General features: G+C 48.9%; 2 protein-coding genes across 3 annotated transcripts in view; one reads left to right on the top strand and one right to left on the bottom strand.

Annotated features, from left to right (window-relative positions):
• FAM117A (family with sequence similarity 117 member A) overlaps positions 1-13,474 on the bottom strand; it is a 55,298-nt gene that overhangs the window by 25,679 nt on the left and 16,145 nt on the right. The gene's annotated exons all lie outside the window — the stretch shown is intronic.
• On the top strand, positions 5,672-6,947 carry LOC125115136 (uncharacterized). Its single transcript, XM_047758958.1, has 2 exons — positions 5,672-6,738; positions 6,827-6,947. The coding sequence occupies exons 1-2, from the start codon at positions 6,140-6,142 to the stop codon at positions 6,843-6,845; spliced, it is 618 nt and encodes a 205-aa protein (XP_047614914.1). The 5' UTR covers positions 5,672-6,139; the 3' UTR covers positions 6,846-6,947.

The raw sequence follows: 13,474 nt of genomic DNA on the forward strand, positions 1-13,474 counted from the left end.
CGGACACAGAAGGACAAATATTCTCTGATTCCACTGATACGAAGTACCTAGAATAGGCAAATTCATAGGGACAGAAAGGAGAACTGAGGGGGAGAACTTAGGGTTAGGTTTAGGGGGAGAAGGGAACAAGGAGTTAGGGTTTAAGGGCAACAGGGTGCCTGCTTGGGATGATGAAAATGTTCTGGAAAGGGATGGTGGTGATGGTTACACAACATTGTGAATGTACTTAATGCCACTGAGTCACAATCTTAAAATGGTTCAATGGTAATTTTTTTTTTTTTTTTTTTTGCTTTTTGTTTTAGGGCCACTCCTGCAGCATATGGAGGTTCTCAGGCTAGGGGTCGAATCGGAGCTACAGCTGCCCACCTATGCCACAGCCATGGCAATTCCAGATCTGAGCCGTGTCTGCGACCCACACCACAGCTCCCAGCAATGCTGGATCCTTACCCCACTGAGCAAGGCCAGGGATGGAAACCCACAATCTCAGGGTTCCTAGTCGGATTCGTTTCCTCTGCGCCACAACGGGAACCCCTCAATGGTAAATTTTATGTTATGTGTGTTTCACAATGAAAAAGAAAGAAAGAAACGCTAACAACACTATCCACATCCTCCGAATCCATTTAAATAGTTACACATGGAGTTCCTGTCAAGGCTCAGTGGAAACGAATCTGACTAGGAACGCTGAGGTTTCGGGTTTGATCCCTGGCCTCGCTCAGTGGGTTAAGGATCTGGCGTTGCCGTGAGCTGTGGTGTAGGTCAAAGACACGGCTCAGATCTGGCGTGGCTGTGGCTGTGGCATAGGCTGGTGGCTACAGCTCCGATTAGACCTCTATTCTGGGACCCTCCATATGCCGCGGGTGCAGCCCTAAAAAGACAAAAAGACAGATAAATAAATAGTTACACACAGTTTGCAATAGTGTACTCAATATGAAATATGCTACATGATGTTCTGCTTTGATCTACCCATTTCATGTACCTATTTCCAAGTATCAACAATCTACATATCTGTCATTTTTAAAGATTACATAATATTCCACCAGGTTGATCTTCAGTGGTTGGCTGAACCACTCCCATATTATTGGACATTTGAGAGGATTCCCAACTACCCCAATCTGGATATCATAAATGCTACTGCAGGGACAACTTTTAGCCTCAGTTCTTATCTGATTCCTAACTTATTTCTTCAGTCACTTCCCTCAGCTATCATACATATGCTCATTTAATGTAATTTTAAAAGAACCGATAATTACAAAAGCAGTAAGCATGAAGGTAGAAAAGTCAAGAAATATGTAAACAGGAAGAAAAAAACAAAATCTCAACACCCAGAGATAATCATGGACAATACTATGAGATGTACTGTAAGAAGGCCTTGCACTCTTTAAAATAAAAAATGGGGGAGTTCCTGTTGTGGCTCCACAGTAACAAACCCAACTAGTATCCAGGAGGACGTGGGTTCGATCCCTGGCTCTGCTCAGTGGGTTGGGGATCTGGCGTTGCTGTGAGCTCTGGTGTAGGTCACAGACGAGGCTCGGTTCCCTCATTGCTGTGGCTGTGGCGTAGGCTGGCAGCTACAGCTCTGATGGGACCCCTCGTCTGGGAACCTCCATAGTCCCCTTGAAGGAATGTCTGGAGATTTGTTGATTTCCCCTGGTACCTTGTACTGTTTTAGTACTTACCAGCCTCTTTCTTGGATTACGAGTATCTGTAACTTCCAGATAATAAACAACCTGCAGCCAAGGGCTGTGTCTAATTTATCTTGGAACCCCACACAGCACCTTGGCCACGGATTGTTTATTAAAGGGCTGGCGATTGGCAGACACCTAAGTATTTGCATAAAATCAAAAACCCGTTCCTACAAGGGTGAGCCTGCTCTAACGACACCCGGATTCTAAGTCTGTCTGCCTTGAATATCTGTGCTCAGCCCACTCCCTGTGAGTCAAAGCCCCCGAGCTGCTTGTCCCTCTTCCTCTCTGCCAGGCTCAGCGAGACCCAACCACCTTTCTTCCCCTCCATGCACCTGTTGCCCAGTAAGGTAGCGACAGGCATGAGAGGTTCAAGCCCCAACTTTGTCTCCTACACTGACATTTCAACCACTTGTGTTCCTACCCTGGGTTTAAGAGCAAAAGGTGGCCACCAGATATTTCTGGGAGCTTCTGACCTATGCCGGCAGCCTGGCCAGACACCAAATGCTGACCTGTGGTTCTCCCGAACCATCTCTAAGAGCTCATGGATGAGGCAGGGGGAAGCACATTTACGAGATAACATGAGAAGAAAGTAAAGAGGCAGGTGAGAAGCAAATGAGCAAGAGACAGGCAGCGAGGCCGGGACACCATGATCCTAGCAACAGCGTCACCGCTGTCCAAAGGAGAAGCTCTGACTCCAGGAGAGGCACCAGTTCGATCCCTGGCCCAGCGCTGGGGAGCTATCTCGGAGGCGCCGTCCCCAGCCCCTCAGCAGAAGGCTCCTTTAGATTTTTCCATCCTGAAACCCAAAGTACATTCTTCTGTTTATAAAATACTTTCAAGTTGTGCCGCCTCCTCACAAAGTGCTTGTGTATGTACAGTCTTTTGCACTCCTCGAAGGGGCTCCAGAAAAACCGATAAAGAAACCAAGGCACAGATGGAGTTCCCACTGTGGCACAGAGTTAAGGATCCAGCACTCTCTCTGTAGCAGCTTGGGTCGCTGCTGAGGCACCAGTTTGATCCCTGGCCCAGTGTGGTGGGTTAAAGATCCAGCGGTGCCGCAGCCACGGTGTAGGTCAGAGCTGAGGCTCAGATGCGATCCCTGGCCCGAGAACTTCCATATGCTGCAGGTGCAGCAAAGAAAAAAAGAAAAGAAACCAAGGCACAGAAAAAATCAATCTTAGATTAGACTTGGTGGTCCAGTGGCAGGGCTATATCCAAATCCAAGCCTCCTTTCCCCTAAACCAGTCATGGGGGCTCTGGGCCCTTTTGCATCGGGATTGTCCCCAAGGGACACCTAACTACACACCTGGAGGAACAACTGGCTGACTGTTAGCTCCTTTCAGGGAGGGGAGTAAAGAAGAAGACTGCAGGCCTGACCGGGTGTCAGGAGTGATTTTTTTGTTTGGGGGGGGGGTTGGTGGGTAGGTTATGTGGAGATGTCTTTGAAACCTGGCAGAGAGGATTCTAGTATCCTCTAGAGACAACTGAAACCACACCCATTTTACCCTAAAATCGTTCCCACTGATAACCTTCACGGCTCACCCATTCATGAGCCACAGGCGGCAGAGTCCAATCTCAGGAGCAATAATCAGAGGTGGCACCTTAGTCCCCAGCACCCCTGAGACTCGGGACTCCAACCACTCATTTTGATCAATTCTACCTGCTTCTGGCCACCTCTGACCAAAGTTATTCACAAAGACTCTGAGGCTTCAAAAGTTGACAGTTATTCACAAGACTCAAAGGGCTTCCTCGGTTCTGACTTTCTCCTCCATATACAAAAAATTAACACAAATAGCAAAAAAAAAAAAAAAAAAAGGATGGACAGGCAGATGGGAAGAAACCAAGCATCCTAATCCAGAACAAGTGGCCTCGACCCAGCCTCCTCCTCTGCTAGACCTGCGAGGATGTTGCTGCATCTGTGTCCAACTGGAGGACTTGCCTCAGTTTCTTTTCCTCTAATGAGACCTCTGGGCCTCAGCCTTCTTTTTTTCCTTTTTTCTTTCTTTTTTTTTTTTTTTGTCTTTTCTAGGGCTGCACCCGTGGCATATGGAGGTTCCCAGGCTAGGGGTCTAATCGGAGCTGAAGCCACCAGCCTACGCCACAGCCACAGCAATGTGGGATCTGAGCCATGTCTGCGACCCACACCACAGCTCACAGCAATACCAGATCCTTCACCCACTGAGCGAGGCCAGGGATCGAAGCCACAACCTCATGGTTCCTAGTCGTTAACCACTGCGCCACGATGGAAACTCCAGCCTTATTTCTATAGTTTCCACGTCGTAGCACAGGATGCCAGCCCAGCTCCTTACCAGCCCAGCGACGAGAGAACTCCTTTCTGCCTCAAAGCCCTCAGCAGAGCCCCTTCTCCCCTCCCGACCCCCATGTTCTTAGCCCCTTTGAGAAGACTAAAATGCCATGTTTCCTTTACACTCAGAAAATAAAGGAAGGAACTTTAAAAGATTAGGTTTGGAAAGTTAAGCCATTCTATCGCTTATTTAAAAAAACCCACCCCAGAAGTTCCCGTCCTGGCTCAGCGGAAACGAATCTGACTAGCATCATGAGGATGCAGGTTCAATCCCTAGCCTTGCTCAGTGGGTTAAGGATCCGGCATTGCCAGGAGCTGTGGTGAAGGCTGCAGACTGGCTCAGATTCCGCGCTGCTGTGGCTGTGGTGTAGGCCGGCAGCTACAGCTCTGATTCGACCCCTAGCCTGGGAAGCTCCATATGCTGAGGGTGGGGCCCTAAAAAGACAACCAAAAAAAAACCCAAATGGTTGAGTGAATACCTGCTAATTTGGGCCTCAAAACTGATTAAGGACTAAACCGAGGTGTCAGATTCCCCCCAAACGTGACACAAACCAAAGCCCAAATCAGACACCGACATGTTCTGTGCCATCCCTGAAGGGGCCACTGGGATGCACCAGGGCCCCTAAATATCTGGTAGGGACTCAGATGGGATGGATCTAGTTTTGACTGCAGCTCGGCCCTCCCTGCAATGTGACTGCCAACCACACTGCTCACCCTCACCAGGCTGGCTCTCCCATCCGGCCAGGACCTCTGTTCCAGTCTCAGTTTCCTCTTAAGAACACTGTAAGCGACAGAAGACGAGACTCAAAAATGCTTTAAAGGAGTTCCCATCGTGGTGCAGCCGAAATGAATCCGACTAGGAACCATGAGATGGTAGGTTCGATCCCTGGCCTTGCTCAGTGGATTAAGGATCCGGCATTGCCGTGAGCCATGGCATAGGTCACAAACACAGCTCGGATCTGGCGTTGCTGTGGCTGGCAGGAACAGCTCCGATTAGACCCCTAGCCTGGGAACCTCCATATGCTGCGAGTGCAGATTAAAAGGACCAAAGATCAAAAAAAAAAAAAAAAGGCTTTAAAGTCTTCATTAGCTTGATTATGTCAAACCAACTACTGTCAACTATCTCCCCCCATCACAATCATTTAGGACTAAAGATGGGGGTGGGGGAGCCTAGTAAGTGGAGACACACACAGGGCAAGTTCCAGCCACCATTGTCCCTTGGGGAGGTGCACAGCTTCAGCGTCAGAGGCCTTTCCTTTCCTAGGGACTGTCTAACCCAACTCAGATGGCAGCCGGAGCAGATGGTGCAGGGGACAGAGAGCCGCTGGTGGGCGTGGGCGTCAGCATCAAGGTCCAAACTCGGGTTGTGCCTTGCACCCGAGACCTCCCCTAAGAAATCTCACACGTGTGGGCAGTTGAAATAGGGCTCCGGTTTATTGCACCCTCAAGGGCGCACCGGAAAGATCTGGGTATGGGGTTCTGCCCTGCAATTGTGTGATTATGGTTAAAGGAGAAGCGCTAAGAAGTCGCAACGGTTGCTTGTGGTCGGAAGATGAACTGGTTTCATTTCTGGAAAGTACCCCTCTCGGATTTGGGCAACAGGACAATCAGCTGCCCTGCCTGAGATGCCCCTATCACGACTGGCCATGACAAAGCAGCAGGCGGCCGGGGCACTGGCTGGGTGGCTGCGGGAGGGTGGGGCGTCCTGTTTACAGCCCTGTGGGGTATTATCGGCCCATCGCATGCAGCAGCCTCCACAGCCCAACCACCTGGCGAAGCTCCCTGGCGCGGCGCCAGGCCATTTCACCATGCAGCTCAGCAGTGACGGATGCTTTGGTTCTTGGGCAACGGCAAATGGAAAAAACAAAACAAAACAGCGCGCACCGGAGATAAGGAGCCCTAGGTGCTATCTTCCAGGGCCACTTGGCCCCGTCTCCCAACTGTTGCGTTCGTATGGCTTGGGGGAGAGGGGTCCTTGAGCAGAGAGGACCAGGTCCAGTGCCTGCGCGGTGAGGGATGGTGAACAGGGTGGAAAGGCACAGAGAGGTGACAAGAGGGGCCTGAAACACCACAGCAGACGGACCGATTCCTTCAGTAGTGGCCTTTGAGGGCCCACCACGAGCCGGCCCTGTGATAAGCACTGGTGATCATGCAGGAGGAGCAGGACCAGAAGCTGCTGATCAGGTTGAAGTGGGAAAGGCTGACACAATCCCTAAGTGCCAGGCTGCCGGGCACAACCTTGGGGGGGGGGTTCCCCCAGCCACTGACTCTTCCTTCCGAAGGACCACCAGTTTACCCCTGCTGTCCGCTCACAGCCGTGGCCACACCAGCAAACTCCCAACCCAGGAAGCCGAAGGAGAAGGGCGGCAGCTCTCAGAAGGAGGAGTCGGGGGAAGGAGGAGGGAGGCAGATGATGCAGGAAGTGAGGCATCTGTGGCTGCCCTTCTCAATGTGGCCAGAGACAGACTGCGAAGGTGGTGGTGGGGGGGTCTTCGCAGCTTCAGAGGGGAAACCAGCCCCTGACCAAAGGGCCCTGGCAGGGCACCTAGGCGGCTACTTCACTTATTTTACCATCTCCGGGGCAGTGCAGGAGAGAGAGGCCTGGGACGCAAGACAAGGCCACACCCCAGCCACCCTCCATCAGCATGAGGACCAGGGATCCCCAAACCCCCCAAAAGGACTACAGAAGGAAGGACAGAGAGACAGCCAAGGAGATTTCACACGTGGCAAAAACTCAGCAACGTGCAGGTTCAACAAACAAGTTATTAGTCACTTTCTTGGGTCGTTGGGGTGTGAGCCATTATTAGCACTAATCCTCTCGCCTTCCCTCTTTTAGCAAAAATAACTCATTATAACAGAAGCTGGACACAGACTGGAGGAAATTAAAGGAGATTTAAAAAATGCAGACTAGCAAAAACTGAAAAATAAAAACTATGCGTGCTGCCACTCAGCAATCATCACTGTGCACATCCTTCCTTGTCTCTGGACACATATGCGTGATAGATATTTGTAATAAAATGAGGTCTTATTCCACACGGTTTTCTAACAATATACTTTTTCTCAGTCACAAGTTTTGTTTTTTTTTTTTTGAATATTCCTCTTTTTTTTTTTTTTTTTTTGCTTTTTAGGGCTGCATCCACGGCATAGGCTAGGGGTCGAACTGGAGCCACAGCTTCTGCTTATGCCACAGCCACACGGGATCTGAGCCATGTCTGCCACCTACACCGCAGCTCATGGCAATCCCAGATCCTTAACCCACTGAGCGAGGCCAGGGATTGAACCCGTGTCCTCATGGACGCTGGTCAGATTCATTTCCACTGAACCACGACAGGAACTCCAGATCTTCACTTCAGGAGAAGCAGGGCCACCCAGGAGGCTCAGGCAGGCACATGGTTGGACGCTGAAGGAGCAGGTCCTGTCCTGTCCTGTCTCCTAGCTGTGATGCAGCATTTTTGTTGGGGGGGTGGGGATGGGGGAGATGCTAATCTGGAGAGGAGCAAAGTGAAACAGATTCAGAATTACTAAACATTTCCCCAATACCAGATTTGCAGTAAGTAGGGGAAGTTCCTCCTCACAGCTTCACAGGGATTCCTTTTCCATTTCAGCACACGTGTTGGGATTAAACAGTGCAGCCGGTCTTCTGAGCTGCTTTGCGGTCCTGCACCGCTTAACTGCTTAACTCAGGGACATGTGGGTTTTGGAGGGAAGTTGTGGTCAAACCGAAATCCCCAATATGACTGTACAAGAGTTAGAAGCCCTCCTTGGAAAGCCCGAGGAGACCCCATCCATCCCAGCTGGGAAAATTAAAGGTGAGGCTTTAAACCCTTCTTTTAACACCAAGCCATAGCTCATTTCATCTGCTACAGGGAGAAGAAACTGAAGAAACAAGATTAAAAAGACAGAAAAAAAAAAAAAAAAAAAGCCTAACAGCTCATCTCCCTTACCAACAAGGCTTACCTCAGAAAGAGAAAAAAGAGTGGCATTTGTATACACACGAAAAACTTCCCAGCCAGGACCTCAATGAATTACTACTGGCTCCATATCTCAGTGGGCAGCTCAAGTGGAAGCATTTCTAGCTTGTGTCTGACTCCCTAGGATGTGGAGCACATCTGGGGGCAGCTGGAGAGAGGGGTCGGGAGACACCCATGAGCAGACATCACTGTGGGGTAAAAATAAGCCACGTTCTAACTCTTATCAGCAAGGAGGCGAAAGGCAATTCCAAAGTGTATGCGTGCGTGTGTGTGTGTGTGTGTGTGTGTGTGTAAGGACGGCATGTAAAGAACAGACAGCAGTTACTAAGACATTTGTTCAGTTCTCAAGAAGCTTCAGTTAGAAGAAAAGGAAGTGGTATGAACTTTTCACCTTTTATCTGAATTTTCTGAAGAGGAGTTCTGTAGGATTTTAACAGGCTTAGAACAGGACACAAGATTAGCGGTCACTGACTGCACCATGCGCTCCTTGGGGATCTATTTGGCCTTCACAAGAACAGCATAAAGAGTCATAAATGGGAACACCAGCTCAGCAGCAGTCAAGCTGACCAGTACTCAGGAGGACCCGCTTTCGATCCCTGGCCTTGCTCAGTGGGTTAAGGATCCCACATTGTCACGAGCTGTGGTGCAGGTCAGCAGCTGCAGCTGCAATTCAGCCCCTGGCCTGGGAACCTCCCTATGCTGTGTGTGCAGCCCTGAAAAGACACCCCCCCCCAAAAAAAAAGGTCATAAATGGCTGGAGTTCCCCGGTGGCTCAGGGGGCTAAGGATCTGGCATTGTCACTGCTGTGGCTTGGGTTACTGCTGTGGCACAGGTTTGATCCCTGGCTGGGGAACTTCTGCATGCCACGAGTGTGACCACAAAAAAAGAAAAAAAAAAAAAAGCCACAGCCTAGCCCTCTCCCCCTAAAAGCTACCCTCATCCCCTGGTTATTTGGGAGTGATGAATTTCTAGGTGGCTCTAAACTCAGAGGACAGGCATAAACCCTTCGGTATCTTCACTTCAGACAACAATCTGATTCTTATCAAGAAGAGAAGAAATCATGATGTCCAGTCAGCTCTTTAAAGGTAAATGAGGTGAAGGAAGAACCAGAGATTGAGGAGTTTCATCTACAGTCAGTCCTGTGAGAGGACAACGGTGATTGAAGCGCTCCTTGGATTCCCATCCTGATCATGTGTGCCCCACATACTTTCAGGAATTCTGCTACGGAAGAGGGGGCGGAGCTTCCAGGGGGATCGGGGATTGGGGAGGGGCATCCTTGTGCAGAGAGGTGAACTGATTTCTCCAACGCTGCAGAGCAGGTTGAGACACGGGCCCTTTTCCCCAGAGAAGACTTTGCAAAGTCCATTTCCCCCCTGGTGTTCCCAGGTCAGACCCGGCTGCCATGACTGCCCGGAGGCCTGGTTCAGGAACTTCACTGGGGACTGGAAGGCTTCCATTCCTTTCCTGTACTAGGAACCCACGCGATCAGACCTGGGTCTCGGCGACATCATTTTACCCAAGGGGCATGTAGAGCAGCGGGAGGAAGACTTCAAATGAAAGGAGGAGGGATTCCTTTTCTAGCGAGCAAAGTGGAAAGCGCATGAAAGAAAAGGAAAGAAGCATAGAATTACAGATAATGTTCGAAGAGTCAAAATCATTTGTGCTTTGTGAACAAACCAGGACTTGTTTTTAGTTTCATCCAGCCTGCCTCCTCCCTGACCTCAAGCAAACTGCCAGGGCGCACTCTATGTGAAAGCAGCCGATACTCAATTTACTATCAGTCCAAGTCACACAAAATACACAGACTTGGACAGAATTTGATGGCCCCATTTTGTTGCCTTCCCCCCAATGACTGCAAAACCCAAAAGAAAAAAGGATTTGGGGGGGCAGGGGGCATACCCATGGCATGTGGAAGTTCCCGGGGCCAGGGATCGAACCCATGCCACAGCAGCGATCCAAGTTTGCAGTGATGACGCTGCATCCATAACCCACTGCACCACAAGGGAACGCCACCCCCAGAAAATGTTTTATTCCTCTTTAGAACAGCTTACGTCAATATTCACTTCTCAGTACCAGCTCAGAACAGGCTTTATGTAACTCCCAAACGAAGCTCGATCAGGAAGTATCATCAATGGATGCCAAAACTACTGGGAGAAACATTATGAAGGATAGAATACTTAAATAATGCCAGAGTAGGAATTCCCATCGTGGCACAGTGGTTAACGAATCTGACTAGGAACCATGAAGTTGCGGGTTCGATCCCTGGCCTTGCTCAGTGAGTTTAGGATCTGGTGTTGCCATGAGCTGTGGTGTAGGTTGCAGACACGGCTCGGATCCCCAAGTTGCTGTGGCTCTGGCGTAGGCTGGCGGCTATAGCTCCGATTCAACCCCTAGCCTGGGAACTTCCATATGCCGCAGGAGCGACCCAAGAAATGGCAAAAAGACAAAAAGACAAAAAAAAAATAATGCCAGAGTATCTCCCCAAAAACCACTTACAAGAGAATAATGTACTATTACAATGGGAAATCTGGGAGTCACCAGCTCAACTGATCAAACATTGCCTTACTAGTGACTCTGACATTGTGTGCCAAGACGTTATGAAGTATACAACCTCACCCACAAAATGTTTTACCTGAGTTGAATCGGGCCCTGGACCTCACCTCCTATTTGCAGGAAATCCAGAGGAGAGATGAACAAAAGAAATGCCATCGTGAGGAAACAGTCAGAAAAACCTAACTATGAGGTACCACCTTACACCGGCCAGAATGGCCATCATCCAAAAGTCTACAAGCAATAAATGCTGGAGAGGGTGTGGGGAAAAGGGAACGCTATTACATTGTTGGTGGGAATGTAAACTGGTGCAACCACTGTGGAAAACAGTATGGAGATTCCTCAGAAAACTAAAAAGAGAATTACCATTTGATCCAGCAATCCCACTCCTTCCTGAGCATCGATCCAGAGAAAACCATGACTCGAAAAGACGCATGTACTCCAATGTTCACTGGAGCCCTATATACAACAGCCAAGACATGGAAACAACCCAAATGCCCTTCAACAGAGGAGTGGACAAAGAAAATGTGGAATACTACTCAGCAATAAAAAAGAAAGAAAGAATGGCATTTGCATCGACACGGATGGACCTAGAAATTATCATGCTAAGTGAAGTTAGACAGTGAGACACCAACGCCATAGGCTATCGCTGACATGTGGAATCTAAAAAAAGGACACAGTGAACTTCTCTGCAGAACAGATACTGACTCATAGACTTTGAAAAACCAAAGGAGACAGGTTGGGGGGTTGCGGGATACACTGAGGGTTTGGGATGGAAATGCTATAAAATTGGGTTGTGAGGATCACTGTACAACTATAAATGTAATAAAATTCATTGAGTTAAAAAAAAAGAAAAACCTAGAATGTGGGACAGCTGGAAAGCAACTAATTTTTTGGGGGGGCACACCTGCAGCACGTGGAGGTTCCCAGGCCAGGGATCAAACCTGCACCATGGTAGTGGCCGGGGCCACAGCAGTGACCACACCAGATTCTTAACCCACTGCACCAGCAGGTAACTCCTCGGGTCCACACTTTCATTAGGTCAGTCATTAAAAAACCAAACCAAAACCTAAAACCAAAAAGAGAGGGATGAAAGGGGAATTTTAAACAGGTTTTTTTTTTTTTGGCCGGGGGGGGGGGGGGAGTGATAACCTAATGAGCACCTTGAGTAGATCTTACATCAAAAATAAAAACAAAAGGGAGCTCCTGTTGTGGCGCAGCAGAAATGAATCCACCTAGGAACCCTGAGGTTGTGGGTTCGATCCGTGGCCTCTCTCAGTGGGTTAAGGATCCGGCGTTACTGGGAGCTGTGGTGTAGGTCACAGACGCAGCTCGGATCTGGCATTGCTGTGGCTGTGGTGTAGACCGGCAGCTATAGCTCTGATTCAACCCCTAGCCTGGGACCCTCCATATTGCTGCGGGTGCAGCCCTAAAAAGAAAGTAAATAAATAAATAAGAACCATCAAAGGGGGAATATGACCAGGAAGGAACTGGATAGGAGACAACACGAAATTACAGTTTCCTTAGGTGTAATAAGGACACTGTGATTGTATAGAAAAATGTTCTCATTCTCAGGAGATGCCACTGAAGCAATAGACAAAGCGCCATGGTATTTGCACCTCATTTTCAAACAGTTCACCAGAAAATGGGCCTATGGATGCACACGTGAGATACCCATACATAATACACACAGGAGAGAAGAGAGATTAGACCATTGTGGCAAAGAGTATCACCGAGTCCAAGATGAAAGATGAATGGATGTGCACTGGGTTTGAGACTTTCCTGCAGGTTTCAAATTTTTCAAGATAAAGCTGTGAGAAAAAAAAAAAAAAAAGAGCTGGCTTAATTTGGGATGAGCAAAACTAAATCCGTGGCAAGATCTAAACCATGCGGCAGTTCAGTCTTGGCAGGCTGCTGTCCCATTCATTTGGGTCCCCTGCTCTGGTCTTCTAATTTGGGGAGGGAGAAGGTGGGCAGAAAGAAATGACAGTGGATGAGGCTTCATAGGAGGCAAGGAATTGAAAGGTGTACATCAGTACAAGGTAGAATAAAGCTACTAAGTGAGGGAGTTCCTGTCATGGCGCAGCGGAAAAGAATCTGACTAGGAACCACGGGGTTGCGGGTTTGATCCCTGGCCTCGCTCAGCAGGTTAAGGATCTGGCATTGCCATGAGCTGTGGCGCAGGCTGGCAGCTGTAGCTCCAATTAGACACCTAGCCTGGGAACCTCCAGATGCTGTGGGTACGGCCCTAAAAAGTAAAAAAAAAAAAAAAAAAGCTACTATGTGAAGGAGACTTTAAACTAATCTAAGAAGGGCCATGTTGGAGTTCCTGCTGTGGTGCAGTGGGTGAAGACCTTGACTGCAGTGGTTCAGGTCACTGTAGAGGTGCTGGTTTGATCCCTGGCCCGACACAGTGGGTTGGAGTAGATTGTAGCTGCGGCTTGGATTCAACCTCTGGCCCAGGAACTTCCATATGCTGTGGGTGTGGCCATTAAAAAAGAAAAAAAGCAGCAGCAGCATGTCATCCCACAAGCAAAGCCCAGCATGTGGGCAGAACTAAGGTAGTCCCTGTAAGTCCAGAAACACAGTTGGAGTTAGATATAACCTCAGGTACACCCCCTTGTAAGTTAACCCTGGGCAGCCATTCACCATTTCTCCTCTTCAACAGGAATGCAGAAGCCAGGGAGATCCCAGGGAAAATGGGTAAAAATAGCAAATGGGAAGGTAGCGAGATCCCAGGAAGAAGGTGAAATGAACTTAGGTCTTCTTTTGTGTGAGTGCAAAAAGGGCAGGGATGTCCCTTGTGATGTAGCAAGTTAAGGGACCTAGCGTTGTCCCTACAGCAGCTCAGGGACACTGCTGTGGTGCTAAGTTGGAACCCTGGCCCTGGAACTTTTTGGCATGAGCGCAGCAAAAAAAAAAATAAAATAAAAAAGGAAAGAAAGAGAGAAAAAGAAAAGGCG

This window comes from Phacochoerus africanus, chromosome 14 (assembly GCF_016906955.1).
Source record: "Phacochoerus africanus isolate WHEZ1 chromosome 14, ROS_Pafr_v1, whole genome shotgun sequence".
Taxonomy (NCBI): domain Eukaryota; kingdom Metazoa; phylum Chordata; class Mammalia; order Artiodactyla; family Suidae; genus Phacochoerus; species Phacochoerus africanus.